At 54.6% G+C, this 14,101-nt stretch overlaps 1 protein-coding gene across 1 annotated transcript; it reads right to left on the reverse strand.

Moving 5' to 3' along the window:
* Positions 1 to 1,326: 1,326 nt before the first annotated feature.
* Positions 1,327 to 10,495, reverse strand: SNCB (synuclein beta). The gene is made up of 6 exons (XM_030846817.2): positions 10,202 to 10,495; positions 9,451 to 9,580; positions 6,580 to 6,621; positions 6,251 to 6,369; positions 2,314 to 2,403; positions 1,327 to 1,964 (listed from the first exon to the last, which is right to left on the reverse strand). The coding sequence occupies exons 2-6, from the start codon at positions 9,569 to 9,571 to the stop codon at positions 1,932 to 1,934; spliced, it is 405 nt and encodes a 134-aa protein (XP_030702677.1). The 5' UTR covers positions 9,572 to 9,580; positions 10,202 to 10,495; the 3' UTR covers positions 1,327 to 1,931.
* Positions 10,496 to 14,101: the final 3,606 nt, after the last annotated feature.

Consider the following 14,101-nt stretch of genomic DNA (forward strand, 5'->3'; position numbering starts at 1 on the left):
AACCCGCACGTTGAGCCAGAGAATTGGAGCCCACCGGTTTGTTCTCCCTACACACACGTCTGTCATAAGCCTCCTACTTCCAGAAGTAAAGGCTCGTACACTGCAGACCAAGGTGACCCGAGTGGACCCCGGTCTCCCCCAGCGTGCAAGGCCTTCTCGAGCCAGGCACCACCCCCCGCCCCGAACAACTCAGGGAAGGAGGGGGCGCTGAACACCTGGCGGTTGACTGAATACAGTAAGCTCCTTCCAGCCCTTGGGGCTGGAGGGGCGAAGCAAGGTTTGAGTGGGAAAGGAGGTCGGACCTGGCAGAGAAGGGGCTGGGTCTTCCTCAGGCAAGAATGGGGGTTATTGCGGCAAAGCAGAGCCGGGCTTCCGCATGGGTGAGTCAAGTTAGCCCGCGGCTGCGGCAAAAGAGAGCAAGAGCACTGCATCGTCGGGGGCGGGGCCTATCACAGGTTGGGGCGGGGGAACTTCTGTGCCAATCAGAGCAGTGCCTTCGCCTTGATGGAGGCGGGGCCTCTGCGCAGCAAAGCTGCATCTCCGCCCCCCTACTTCCCTGCACCGCGGCGGTGTTGGGGGCCCTCTAGTGCCAATACTCATCCGCTCAAGGCGCCTGGTCGGCTTCCCAAGATTTCTGCATACCCTTGCTCACCTCAGCCGAGGTCGCAAACTTTCGGACTCCTTTCCGGGAAGGGTGGAGCACTGGTTGCCCGAACTCTGCTTTTTTCCGTGGCAACTGCCCATTTCCCCTCCCCTGGGATGAGTTTTTCTGCGGTGAGCAGGTGTGCGCAGTGGTATGTGCGTATCAGCGTTCTCGCGGGGAAAGGTTTGAGCGAAGCAGCTTCTTCCAGTGACCGCGCTGCTGTTTTCCCAGAGCTTCATCGCGGCGCTTGTGCAACTCTGAGTGCGCGCGCTGGTCTGCACGTGTCGGCCAGCGTGCGTGCACGCTGGTCCGCGCGTGCGTGATCATCGAGGCGCCTGCGCTGCATGCGCCTTGAGCCCGCCGGCCCTGCGCCTTGGCTGCAGCGGACTTCCCTCCGCCCAGCACGCCCAGTAGGAGCTTTACTGTCCAGTAGGTGGCGCCCGAGGCCGCCTTCCCGCCTCCCAGCCCACAGCGTGGCCCAACCTGGGGGGAACCCCTCCATCCAGGTCGTCCCCCGGGGATGCGGGGCGGGTAGGAGCTGAGGCCAGATGTGGTCAGTCTTGTACCTGGGCTGAGTGTGCCGGGCCCCAAAGAGGGGCGTGGGGCAGGCTGGGACGTGGAAGCCTGTCGGTCGTCCCCATCCGGCGCCCAGCCCAGCCCAGCCCTGCCCGTGCGGCGCCTGCTACAGACAGATTGGCTTTATTCATGGACACCCGGGGGGCGGCCGGGCCCGCCCGCCCGGGACACGCTCACACGGGGGTGGGGGACTCTCCATGCCACAATCACGACACACGACGCCCGCGCTCGGACCGGGCCGGCTGGGGGAGGGGCATGGCACAGCCTGGCTCCTGGTTTTGGTTAAAAATAAAAGGTTCTTGGGGTCGATGTGGGAATGCGGGTGTGGGGGGGTTCTGGGGCTGCCCGGGGCCCCTCAGAGAGCCTCTGTCGAGGGTGGCGGGGAGCCGCTGCTTTCCGACTCGTTTAAAAACACATCGAACATGCTACATCCGCGCAGACACTGGATGGGATGGGATGGGGTGGGGAGGGGGCAACATAGGTGGGGCGAGGCTACCAGCCGTGGCCGCAGCCCCGGCCCTGTCCACGCCCCAGGGTTGGTCGCGGGCAGGTGAGACAGACAGACTCTAACACAGGCTCCGAGGGGGCGCCTCGGAGCGAAGGAAGATCTCGTGTTTTAAGGGGAAGGGGTAGAAGGACAACCCTGGCTCTGGGAGGCGGGGCACAGGACAGGGAAGGGATTGTGCTGCTGATGGGGGGCCGTCCTGGGCCCTTACGCCTCTGGCTCATACTCCCGATACTCCTCCTGCATCAGAGGGATGGGGGTGGAGTGGAGAAGAGCAAAAGAGGAAGGGGTTGGAGACCAAGTGGCCAGGCCCGGCCCAGAGACCCCTACCCCTCAAGGAGGAATAGTGCATGTCCCTCTCCCTGGGCAGAAGAGAAACCTGGAAGTTGGGGACATCTGGGATGTTCTGGGCAGGGGTGCCTGGCGCCCAGTGCTAGGCCCCATCTGTCCTCCCTCCCTGTTGCCACCTCTGGTGTCTGGGTTCTAGAAAAGGGGGGCTTGAAGCTCCCAGGCCTAACCTTATCCTGCCAGGAACCTCCCACCCCAGCTGGGGATGCCCAAAGCCCCACCCAGCCTTGACACCCCTCACCTGGGGCGGTTCCTCATAACTCTCCCCTTCTGGCTCCATCAGGGGCTCAATCAGCGGCTCCTCTGCAGCTTCCTGGGCCACTTCCTCTGGCTGCAGGCAGAGAAGAGACAGTGCCCATGAGGCCAGCTGGTGATGCCCCTCAAATTCCTACCTTGGGAAGCTTTTGGTTGTTGGGGGAAGGCTAGGTTTTGTTGGCAATGCAACCAGAATTTTTAATTAAATTGTTTATTTGGAGTGCCTTGGAAGTGGGATGGAGGAGTGAAATTCCTCCAATTATGGCTTGAAGCTGGGGGTGGCGAGGGGGAGAGGGCTCTCCATACCCCTCTCCCCAGCACGTGGCAGCCTCCTGTGCTCCCATCATATGGACTGGGTGGGATGGGGAGATAGATGGCACACTCAGTCACCCATTTATCCCTACCCTCTTTGTGTCAGCTCTGTGAGGAGGTGCATATCAGGTCCCCAGAGATAACCCTGGAGGGAGATGGAGGCTCAGGGACAGGGCTGAGCAGGGGCTCTGAGCCATTCCCCTGCCACTTTCCACCCATCCCTCCCCCAGGGCCCTGTGTGGCCTGGTTTCTTCAGCTGTTGCTATTTTAAGATAAGCTGGAAGCGACAGCTCATGGTGTTGCTTGGATGTGTGAGCTAAGACTCTCCCCTCCCCACTGCATCTGCTGTCCAGACCGGTGCAGACCAGCAGGCATGCAAATAGGGGGCTGCCAGACACATGGCCAGTCCCCTGTGGGCGAGCACATGTATGTGCACAAACATGGGACTGAGCTGACTGCACACGTGGGCACTCACAGTAACCTGAGGTCCAGGCACGGCTGCACAAGGCCACGTGTGGGGGAACCTGTAGGCAAGGGGCACCCCACCTCCCCCACTTCCACATGTAACCACTGTCCCTCCCTACTGGACAGAGGTGAGAATCTTGGGACCCTGGAGTGCTGGCACCTCTACACTCCAGTTGCTCCGGCTCCATCCAGGCAGCTTCAGCTCCTTCACATTACCTGTCATGGGCCCTGTGGGCACATGAGTTTACACTCCTGGCCTGGCTCACTCCCCAGTTACAGGTGGGTCCATCAAGGCCCAGGAGGGGGGAAGTGTTAGTTTGCCCAAAGTCACCCAGCTATGACCAGAACCCAGGAAAGAAACAGACTATTAAGAATCCTAGCTCTGCACATTATTGGGAAACAAATGTCCAACAACGGTAGAATGGATGTGTGCTCTGTCATCCTATCACACAGTGGTTACTTCACCTCAAGGATGGGGAACCACAGTGCACACCACAGCATGGTTGACTCTCACACTTACTGATGAATGAAAGAAGCCAGGTACAGAAGAGCATGTGCTCTAGGATAACATTTCTGTGAAGCTGAAAAACACCCAACTTATTTGTGGTGATAGAAGTCAGGAAGCAATTAGCTGTGTGGGGGGAGACAGGGCCAGGACAAAGGTGAGGAGAGTCAGGTGCCTGGGGTACAAAGGAGACCCTGGAATAAGCATCCTCCCTTAAATTTTGTGCCCCAGATACCTCACTTCTCTCACCCTACTCTTGGCCCCGGGAGTAGGGACTGGGAGGAGGTGTAAGGGAGGCTTCCAAGGGGCTGACGTTCTGTGTCTTGATCTGGGTGCTGGTTACTTGGGGAGAGTTGAATTTGTGAAAATTTCATGGAGCTGCGTGCTTTCTGCATGAATGCTGTACTTCAATAAAAAGTTCACTTAAAAACCATCCTAGCCTGGCCATTCACTACCTCTTTGGCATTAGGTAAGTCGTTTTACCTCTGATCTCAGCTGCCTCGGGTGGGAAATGGGATGGTGTCTCTGCTTTGTATGCATATGGGGAGGCTTCTATGATAACGTATGTGAGCAGACTGGGAGGTAGAGACAGAAACTTGCGCCCCCAGCTTGCATGGGCTCTCCATGGGCCAGTGGCCCCAAAGGCCTGGCTTTGGATTGTAAGTCTATGATCTTGAGCTCCCTTGAGAGAGGAGGCTTGAAGTGTCAACAAGTGCTGGTAAGAGGAAGGCAGCCTGAGAGAAATGGTTCTGTGCAAGGCCCCCACCAAGCCTTGAGCTGAGAGCTCAGGCCCAGACCTGCCTTCTCTGCATCCCAGCTCTCAGTGCTGGGCCTGGCCCCATGTTGGCACCAAGGGACTACAGTGACATGAACCTGAGCTTATCCTCCCAACCACCTTCTCAGGGGGGCAGTCAGGATTTGTGATCTTGGGCAAGTCATTTTACCTCTCTGAGCCTCAGTTCCTTCATCTGTAAAATGGGCTAATTGTGATGCCTTCTTTACAGGGATGTTGTGAAGATTCAATGAGTGACTCCACGTACAATATCTAGAACAGTGCCTACCCACACAAGAGATCAGTGAATGGGAGCAATCACTGGAAACATAAGGATAAGAAATGGGAAGTCACACAGCTGATAAAGTGCAGAGACAGGACTTGAACCAGAGCTTGAGTCAAGTCCCAGCTTTCAGACAGGGGAAGGAACCAACTGTGCAAAATGTCTGGAGTGGAGGGTGCTGTGGGATCTCCTCAGCATGGATACCCTCATGCTGAATGCACACTGATCTCCTGATCACGCTGAAGAAAGCCCCACCCCCACAGAGGTGGAGTCTGCACTTACACGTGGACAACACAGAGCACCCCATGGGAGGCGTGTCTCTACAGACATCATATAGACCCACAGAGTGCACTGTCCTAGCACACCTATGGCGACACAAGACCTTGGGGGTGCACACAGGCTGACCATGTGATCGTGGGGCCATCATCTCTTACTGAGCACTCACTATGCCATCCAGCGTTTTTACATCAGTAGTTCTCAAAGTGTGATCCCTGGACCTGCAGCATCAATATCACCCAGGTACTTGTTAAACATGCAAATTCTCGAGCCCCACAGACCTGCTGAATCAGAAATTCTAGGGATGGGACCAACAGTCTGTATTTTAACCTGGCCTCCTGGTGATCTAATACACACTTAAGTTTTTGAGAACCTCTGAGCTACATTATCTCTAATCTACCTAAAAGTCCTCTTGTGCTCATCTCCCGTCTTAGAGGCAAAGAATCAGGCTCAGAGACATGATGGGACATGCTCAGGGTCACACAGGAAGTAGTGGAGTTAGGATTCAGATCCAGCTCTGTGGCGCTCCAGAGCTCACAGCTCTCACCCTACAGCGTGTCCTAATGAGGTATCTGACTTCCTGCACACGTGGGTAGCCGCCACCACTTGCCTGGGGTAACATGTCTGCACAAATGTGTGACACACAGTTCACCCCTCCCCATGGCCCACTTCTGCTCATGCCTGCCTCAGGGCCTTTGCACGTGTTCTTCCTACTGCCTGAAATATACTTTCCACATGGCTTGCCTCATCCCTTGGGTGTCAGCTCTAAGGTCACCTCCTCAGAGAAGCCTTCCCAACTTAAAGTAGCCCCCTCACCCCTTGACTGTCTATCTCCTCACCCTTGTCTTTTCTTCATAGCACATACCCCTGTCTGAAACCATCTTGCTTACTGGTTAGCTTTTTACTGTATCTTCTCCCACTAGAGTGTCAGCTCCATGAATGTAGGAACCTATTCTGTCGTAACCCCTAGAACAATCCCTCTCTAGCATGAATACTTGTTGACTGAAAAGACATGAGTGAACAATCAGTGACATATGTGGATGAGGCCAAAAGTAGTCCAGATGACTGTCACAATCAGGATACATGTATCCAGCCAGATCTGGGTCACAGTCACGGGGAGTGCCATGCCCGTACACAGCTTCATGCAGACTCATTCTGAGCTGCGTCTAGCAGGGCCCTGCAGAACGTGAGGCAAGGTGGCTTGTGCCCCAGGCTGGCTGGGGGAGCAGGGAGCCTGGTGGCAGGTTTATGGGTGTGCCTGGCACGTGTGTGTGTGTGTGTGTTGTGTGTGTGTTGGAAGGATAGCTCACCTTCAGATCGGTGGGAAATTCCTCCTTCTTCACCAGGCCTGTGGCTGCTGCGATATTCCCAGCCCCAGAGAACACAGCTCCTCCCAGATGAGATGCCTGCTCCTTGGTTTTCTCAGCCACTGCGTCAGGGAGGGGGTTGGGGGCCAGGGTGAAGCAGGCATAGATGCCACCCTCCTCCATAGTGTCCCAGGGCCTGCCTTCCCATGGAGCACACCCCCAGGAAACCTTAGGGGTGCCCTCTTCCATCACCCCTCCCCCACAGTCTCTGGGGGCCAGCCAGATCCCAGGCCAGGGTGAGGACACAGGGCTGAGCAGGGCTGGGCCGGTACCTGAGGCCACTCCTTGTACAACCCCCTCTCGGGTCTTGCTTCCTATGGGGACAAAAATGAGCACACATAAGGGCTCTGAGCCAAGGGAACAGACTCCAGCAAGCACAGTGGTTACAGAGTGGGCAGAGGGACCCAGTCAGCAGTGGGCATCCTGGCCGTTCACTGCCTCCTTGGGCTCCCAAATCCCACAAGTGTCCCCCATGCCTATATCCTCAGGACTTCCAGTTCTCCCCACTCTCTGTCCCCTACCACCCCCACCTGATATGATACCCACACCTCTGGTGGATGTTGCCTGAGCGCCAGCACTGGGAAAGCACTCTACCTGCGCCGGTTCATTTAATCCTCTGCCCAGGATGGGAGCAGATGGGGGTAGAAGGGGGGTGGAACTGGGGGCGGGGAAAAAAGGCTCTGTATTTGGAAAGGTGCCCCTGGTGCCCCTGATGCATAACTGCCCACTTCCTACCCGAGGACACTCACATCCCAACATTCCTCGCTCCATTTCTTCTAAAGACCCTGTTCTAACTAGAGTGCAAATCCCTCCTTCTGGCCAAAGTTGGGAGAGTCTTAGATGCAGAATGGGTGTATAAGGGTGACGTGAAGATGGTGACTGACACCCATGGCATAGGCTGGGTCTTTCCAGGAGGGTAGCGACTGGGAAAGGCAAGACATCCTAACCTGAGGTGGTGGGGGGCGGATGCCCTCAGGGGAGTGGGCTGTCTCCCATCCTGAGGATTTGGCAACCCAGACAACAACTGACGGAGCCGGAAATGGGTGTCTGGGCCAGCTGAGGCTGGCAGGAGGAGGGTGCAAGAAGACAGGATTCTCAGGGCTAAGTCCAGTTAGACCCAGAGATGGGCAGGGGTCAGGGGTTGTGCATGCACATCCATTTATTCCTCCCACAAATGCTTGTTGGCACCTGCTCTGATTCAGGTTCCAGGCCAATGGCTCACTGTCAGATGGAGGAAAGAGAAGAGCAGAGTTGGTGCCCTGGACCTCAAGCAGTGGGGAGAGGACTTCCAGCCTCCAGGGGGTGCGTGATGGGGGAGGGGGCACTGCCTGGGTCTTGACAAATGGGGAGCAGGTGGATATGCAGAAAGGAGGCTGAGGAGGGTGTTCCAGGCACAGGGAACCATGTGGGCAAGGCATAGAGAGGTGTGTTTTCAGGGCCTGAGCGGAGCACATCGACGGGGTCTGTGTGCTCGAAGCAATGGAAACTGAGGCAGGGCCACAAAGCACATTGAATGCTAGGCTACAGGGAGCTGAGGCTTTGATGAGTAAGAACTGGGGGTCATCAGGAGTTCCTGGTCAGGGGGAGGAGTAGGAGGTGCCCATCTAAGGGGAAAGGGAGGGGCCGAGTCTGTTAGCAAGGACAAAGTGTCAGGGGTGCCAGGGGTCCACAGGAGTGAAAGGGCTGAGGGAGAAGGGAGGAGGGAAGAGGGAGGCCAGAGCTGGGGTCCAGCAGGTGTGGGCTCAAGCCTTCTCCCAGTCTCCATCACCTCTGCCCTAGCTCCAACCACCCTCATCTGGCAACTATGTTACCACCCAGCGGGCCTCCCTGCAATTTGTTCTGTCCCCAGAGGACTGAGGGACTTTCCATACTGAAGTCAGATCCTGTCGGTCCCTGGCTTACAGTCTATCATGGCAATTATAATAATGCTTTGCCCGGGCCTGCAGGGGCCACTCATGAACTGGCTCTTGCCCACCTTTCTGATCTCATTTCCTACCACTTCCTTCTGCCCTCTGCTCTCGAATCCAGTATCCTTCAGCCCATTCCAGGGCCTTTGCACCTGCTTTTCTGCACCCCCTTCCCAACCTCCTTATTCTTCGGGCTCAGCTCAGATGTTACCCTCTTTGTTTACCCTACCAAAGTGGCCCCCACCCCAGCCACTGGATGTCAAATCCCACTACTGGAATACTTGGCATCACTATCAGGAGAGCCGGCACCTACCAGCACATAGTACGTGGTCAATAAGTATTTTTCGAATTATCACAACTCCAAGTCTGCCAAAACCCTGGGCAAGTTAACCAGCCCTCTACAGCCTGAATAGGAGATAATTCTACGGACCGCACAAGTTAAGCCCTGAATCAGCAGACAGAATTCAATCAGTTTCTTGCCTCCCTTTATGCAAATGATCCTGCAGCCTCCCTCTTTTTTCCCACTTAGGGTGAGACATTTTAACCACTTGGCCTTTCTCCTGATGACAGCTGTCAGCTGCAAGGAGGGTGCACCCAGAGGAGAGATGCCAGTGGTGGAACTGCTGGGAGGAGGGAGACCCAGAGAGCGATTCAGAGGTGGAAGTAGCTGGAGAGGAGGGCTGGGAGGGAGCCCCAACAATACTGGGGGGAGCACAGCAAGGGGAGGGGGCATTTTGGAGCCCATAAAGCTTGGCTCAAACTCCAGCTTCGCGTTTTATCAGCTGTGACCTTGACCAAGATAGTTAAACCTCTGGGAAGCCCCAGTTTCCCCGGTCTGTGGATGGGCAGGGAGCATTAAATGAGGTAATAGATGTTATGGATGTATTTCACAGGGTACTTGGCAGAGAGTAAGGGCTCAGCACCAGGTAACTATTAATAATGGGAAGAATAAGGAAAAGAAGGCTGTCTCCTTTGATCCCCGCATTGGTCCCTGGACTTTCAGCTGAACCCCACCCTCACCAATCTTTCCCCCATTCCCCCTCCGGTCAGTCTCATCACTGGCCCAGGTTCCATCACTGGCTATGCCTTCAGTGACCCCTGCTGACCCGGCCCCATCTGCTGACTCATATTCTCCTGCCCAGACCCCCCACTCCCTCCTTCTAAGGACCTCGGCTCCACTCCCTGCACCAAAGGACACCAAACCCCTGCACCCCGGAAGCCCCGCCCCTCGCCCACCAACGTAGAGGACACCCTCCTTGGTCTTCTCCGCGGCCTCGGTGACCCCCTGCTTGGTTTTCTCCGCGGCGGCCACGACGCCCTCCTTGGCCATGGACAGGCCCTTCATGAACACGTCCATCCTGGCGGCCTGAGGAGGGCGAACACACGGGCACGGATGTGCTGGCCCCGCATTCTCATCCCAGCCCTTCCGGAGGGACGCTGGTGTCCCCTCCCCTCCCTCCTGAGACCGAAGGCGCCCTTCCGGGTCCGGAACCCCCTTCCGCCTTACCCCCTCCCCAGCGCTAGGCCACAGGGCCGCAGCGAGTCCTAGCGTCCTTGAAACCGGGGACGCAGGAGAGGCCACCGCCTCGGTTATCCGGGGCCCTGCAACCTGCAGCCCCGCGGAACCGGAGTGCTGGGCAAGGCGCGAAGCCCCGGGGTCTGTCTGTACACACACGACAGAGTCACACGGCCATGCACACAAACATACTCCATGGACACGCTCACGTGCACACACAGGACATGCAGGCGTTCAAAAGCGCACGGACACTCTGACACACAGGGGGCACACGGCCGCGGACGCACGTCCACACGGCCACCCAGGCAGTTGCAGACACCGAGCAACAGAGACACATATCCCGGGGCGCACACTGACACGCACCCACCGGCGTCCTCTTTCCATTCTCCAGCCCCTTCCCCATCCCATCCAGTTCCCTCTCCATTCCCAGCCCTTTCCTCAGCCCGGGTGCCCGGAGCGCGGCCGCCTCACCTGGATGCGGGTTCCGGTCTGGGGATGGAGCTGTGGTTGCGGCTGCGGCTGCAGCAGCGGCAGGCGGATGCAGGGGCTCGGCTAGGATGGGCTGGGGTGGGCTCGGGGCCGATGCGGGATCGGGCCGTGGCCAGGCGCTCAGTTTGGTCTGCAGCAGGCGGGGCGTGAGCCCTGAGCCGGGGCGCAGTAGTGCCCTGGCCTTGGGTGCGTCGCCAGCCACCGCTCGCTCCTAGCGCCCTGCTCGCTCGCGCGCTTCTGCTCTGGCTGGGGCGCTGCGGCAGCTCTGAGCAGCGCCCCCACTGGCGGCCGCGCCACCCCTCGGCCTGACTGACAGGGGGCGGGGAGGGTGACATCTCCGCGGAGCCCGCTAGCCTCACGGGGCGGGCCCGGGACACGCCGCTGGGGAACCCGGAGCGTCGTCAGACTCAAGTCCTGCTCCCAAGAGTCTAGTCTGGTGAGGGAGAAAATGCGGCGTGCTGAGTAGGGACGTGCAGTTGGTTTTAGAGTTCAGACCTGTTTGGATCTCAGCTGTGGTTTTATTAACTGTGGGACCTTGGGCTACTCAGCTCTCCCTTCTGAATGTCAATTTCCTCTTCTGTAAAATACGGATGGTTCATTCAATGAACGATTATTGAGCGCTTAGGTGCCAGGCAGGTTTGAGGCTGGAGACAGTGGAAAAGGAAAACAAGGTCCCTTGCTCTTCGAAGTTTACAGTGGTGAGTTTCTGCGTGTGCAGAGATGGGTCACAGGACAGAAAATAAACGTCAACACTTAAACCAAACAAGGTTATTTCAGCTTCTGAGAAGTGTCATGAAGATGATGAAATGGAGATGAACCAGAGTTACTAGAGGAGGGGCACTTGAGACCAACTGGTCAGGGGAGGCTTTTGTGAGAAGGTGAATGGGAGCAGAGACCCCAGAGAGGCGCCAAGGCCAGGATGCTTGAGAGCAAGATCCATAGAGAGGGAACTGCAAGTGCAAAGGCCCTGAGGCAGGACTGTGCTTGGGAACAGATAAAAGACTGAAGAACCAGGAGGGAGGGAGAAGGAGGTGGACATGATCCTTTTTAGTGTGGTTATGGTCTGGATTGTCAAAATGGCCATAGAGTGCCAGGCACACATAGGTCCTTAGTTGGTATATGACAGAATTATGCCCAAAAAGCTGTGGTATCCCAGAGGAAGGGGACTCTGACAGCTCAAGGGAGTCAGGGAAGGCTGTACAGAGGAGGTGACATCAGAGCTGGGCCTTGTTTGATTTCATCTGGCAGACAAGGGAGGAAGGGAATATTAGGCTGTGGACATAGCATGGGCAAAGGCACTGTGGTTGGAAATGCAGGGTGTGTGAGAGGGCAATCAGGAACCAGACTACGCAGGGCCTGGAAAAAAAAATGTTCCCAGATTGCCGGTAGAGCTACAAATTGTCACATGCTTTTTGGAAGGTGATTTGGAAACATTTACCAAAGACATAAATGCATGCTCCTTTGGAGCCAACAGTTCCTCTTCCAGGAATTCATCCCTTGGATCTCTACTCATACAAGCACACAAAGACATTTGTGCAAGGATGTTCACTGCAGCCTGGTTTATTGTAGCAAAAAACTGAAAATAATCTAAATGTCCCTCTGTAGAGGACTGGCTAGTTAATTGTGATTCATCCACTCAGTGTGACTCTGTACTGCCATTAGAAAGGATGGGCTAGACCCATGTGTACTGATATAGGAGTGTGACAAGACATGGTGTGAGGTGAGAGAAGCAAGGTGCCAAACTGTAATGTGTGGAGCTAGGCAATTAAAAAAAATTATTTTATTGAAGTATAGTTGATTTACAATGTGTTAATTTCCATTGCACAGCAAAGTGATTCAGGTATACATATATATATATATATATATATATACACATTCTTCTTCATATTCTTTTTCATTATGGTTATCACAGGATATTGAATATAGTTCCCTGTGCTATACAGTAGGACCTTGTTGTTTATCCATTCTATATATAATAGTTTGCATCTGCTAACCCCAAACTCCCAATCCATCCCTCCCTCACCCCCTGCCCCCTTGGCAACCACAAGTCTGTTCTCTATGTCTGTGAGTCTGTTTCTTTTTCATAGATAAGTTCATTTGTGTTATATTTTAGATTCTACACGTGAGTGATATCATATGGTATTTGTCTTTCTCTTTCTGACTTTACTTCGTATGATAATCTCCTGGTCCATCCATGTTGCTGCAAACAGCACTATTTCATTCTTTTTTATGGCTGAGTAATATTCCACTGTATACATGTACTACATCTTCTTTGTCCATTCATCTGTCAATGGACATTTAGGTTGTTTCCATGTCTTGGATATTGTAAATAGTGCTGCTATGAACATTGGGGTGCATGTATCTTTTCGAATTATAGTTTTCTCCCACTATATGCCTAGGAATGGAATTGCTGGATCATATGGCAACTCTATTTTTAGTTTTTTGAGGAAGATCCATACTGTTTTCCAGAGTGGCTGCACCAGTTTACATTCCCACTGACAGTGTAGGAGGGTTCCCTTTTCTTGTGGAGCTAGTCAATTTTGATACAAGGAAAATACATACATTCACACAGTTATATATAGACACCTTATATATAAATATAGACATCTGGATATACAAAGAACACACCTGCAAGGACTTCCAAAACACTGTTAACAGTAGTTGCCCCTGGCAAATGGAATTGAGAGAACTCAGGGAGAGAAGCTTGTACATTTCATTACCTTCCTTCTTGTGCTGTTTGACTACTTTTCCTTGAATAGTATTTTACTTGTGTAATTTTAAAAGCTGGCATGGGGAACAGCATGGCCTCTCATCACTGAAACTGTCTCCTTCTTATGTCTGGGGGATCCCGCACCTTATGAGGCAGAGCCCATCTCCCCACTCCAGGAGCTGACGATGCTTTCCCAGCTTTCCTTGCTGCCAGGACATGTGACCTCAGCCCCAGACTTGGAACCTGAACCTAGTGCCAGGAAGAAGCAGGGAAGGAGGAGAGTGCTCTGGTGAAGACAGGTGGTGGTGATGGTGGTGGCAGTTCCTGCCAGGGACCAGGGGCAGCACTGCTTTTGGAAGCATCAGTCACCAATAGGGCAAGCTGTACTGTCTGTACTCAGCTGTAGCATCTGGGGAGTCTTCCTGGGACTGCTTGACAATGTGATTTGGCCATCATTCCAGGCTGCATGGTCTCCAAGTGGACTCTGGCTTTCCAGGAGAGTTTCTGAGCTTCCCACTAATGGATAATAAACTCCTTATCTGTTTAAATAAGCCAGAAGTGATGTTTATGACTCTTGACTAAGATCCCCTGAATGTCAGATGAGGAAGGACCAAACAGTAGGGAGGAGAGAGGAAGAAGAGAGAAAGAAGACCATACGAAGGGTGTCTGTACTCCCTATTTTAGGAATTGGGAAGTCACTGAAGGATTTTAAGTACAAAAGAGACCTAAATGAGACTTGCATTTTATGGGGCCCAAATGGAGGTGGGTTGGAGGGGGACACTGCTAGAATCAGCAAGAGCAGTGAGGAGGCTGGGTCAGAATCCACTGGAGGAATGATGAAGCCTGAACCAGGGAAGCCTCGGTGAGGCTGGAACAGGACTGGAGGGGGGACATGAGCATCACTGAGGACATAACTTATTAGATGTTGGGGAGGAGGGAGTGAGATGAGTTCAGGAAGATTGCCAGGTTTCTGGCTTGGACAATGGGGTGAGTGATGCTGCTGCAAAATGAAATAGACATTGAGGGGGTGGGGCAGCTTTGGGGGGTGATGGTGAGTTTGTCTGGGGCACACCGAATGTGCAGGACGAGGAGTCCAGCTGAGAGTTGGACATCTGAGCCCGGAGCTCAGGAAGTCACTCCAGGCTGGCTTCAGGTATCGATTTGGGCCATGG

This window comes from Globicephala melas, chromosome 3 (genome assembly GCF_963455315.2).
Source record: "Globicephala melas chromosome 3, mGloMel1.2, whole genome shotgun sequence".
In the NCBI taxonomy this organism is placed as follows: Eukaryota; Metazoa; Chordata; class Mammalia; order Artiodactyla; family Delphinidae; genus Globicephala; species Globicephala melas.

What these genes read in the sequence shown, in the direction of transcription:
- SNCB (XM_030846817.2), bottom strand. Translation starts at nt 9,571, where the DNA reads ATGGACGTGTTCATGAAGGGCCTGTCCATGGCCAAGGAGGGCGTCGTG. An exon ending in TGTACAAGGAGTGGCCTCAG is followed by an intron (nt 6,370 to 6,579) that starts GTACCGGCCCAG and finishes TCCCTGACGCAG; the next exon opens with TGGCTGAGAAAACCAAGGAG. An exon ending in GTTATGAGGAACCGCCCCAG is followed by an intron (nt 1,965 to 2,313) that starts GTGAGGGGTGTC and finishes CCTCTGATGCAG; the next exon opens with GAGGAGTATCGGGAGTATGA.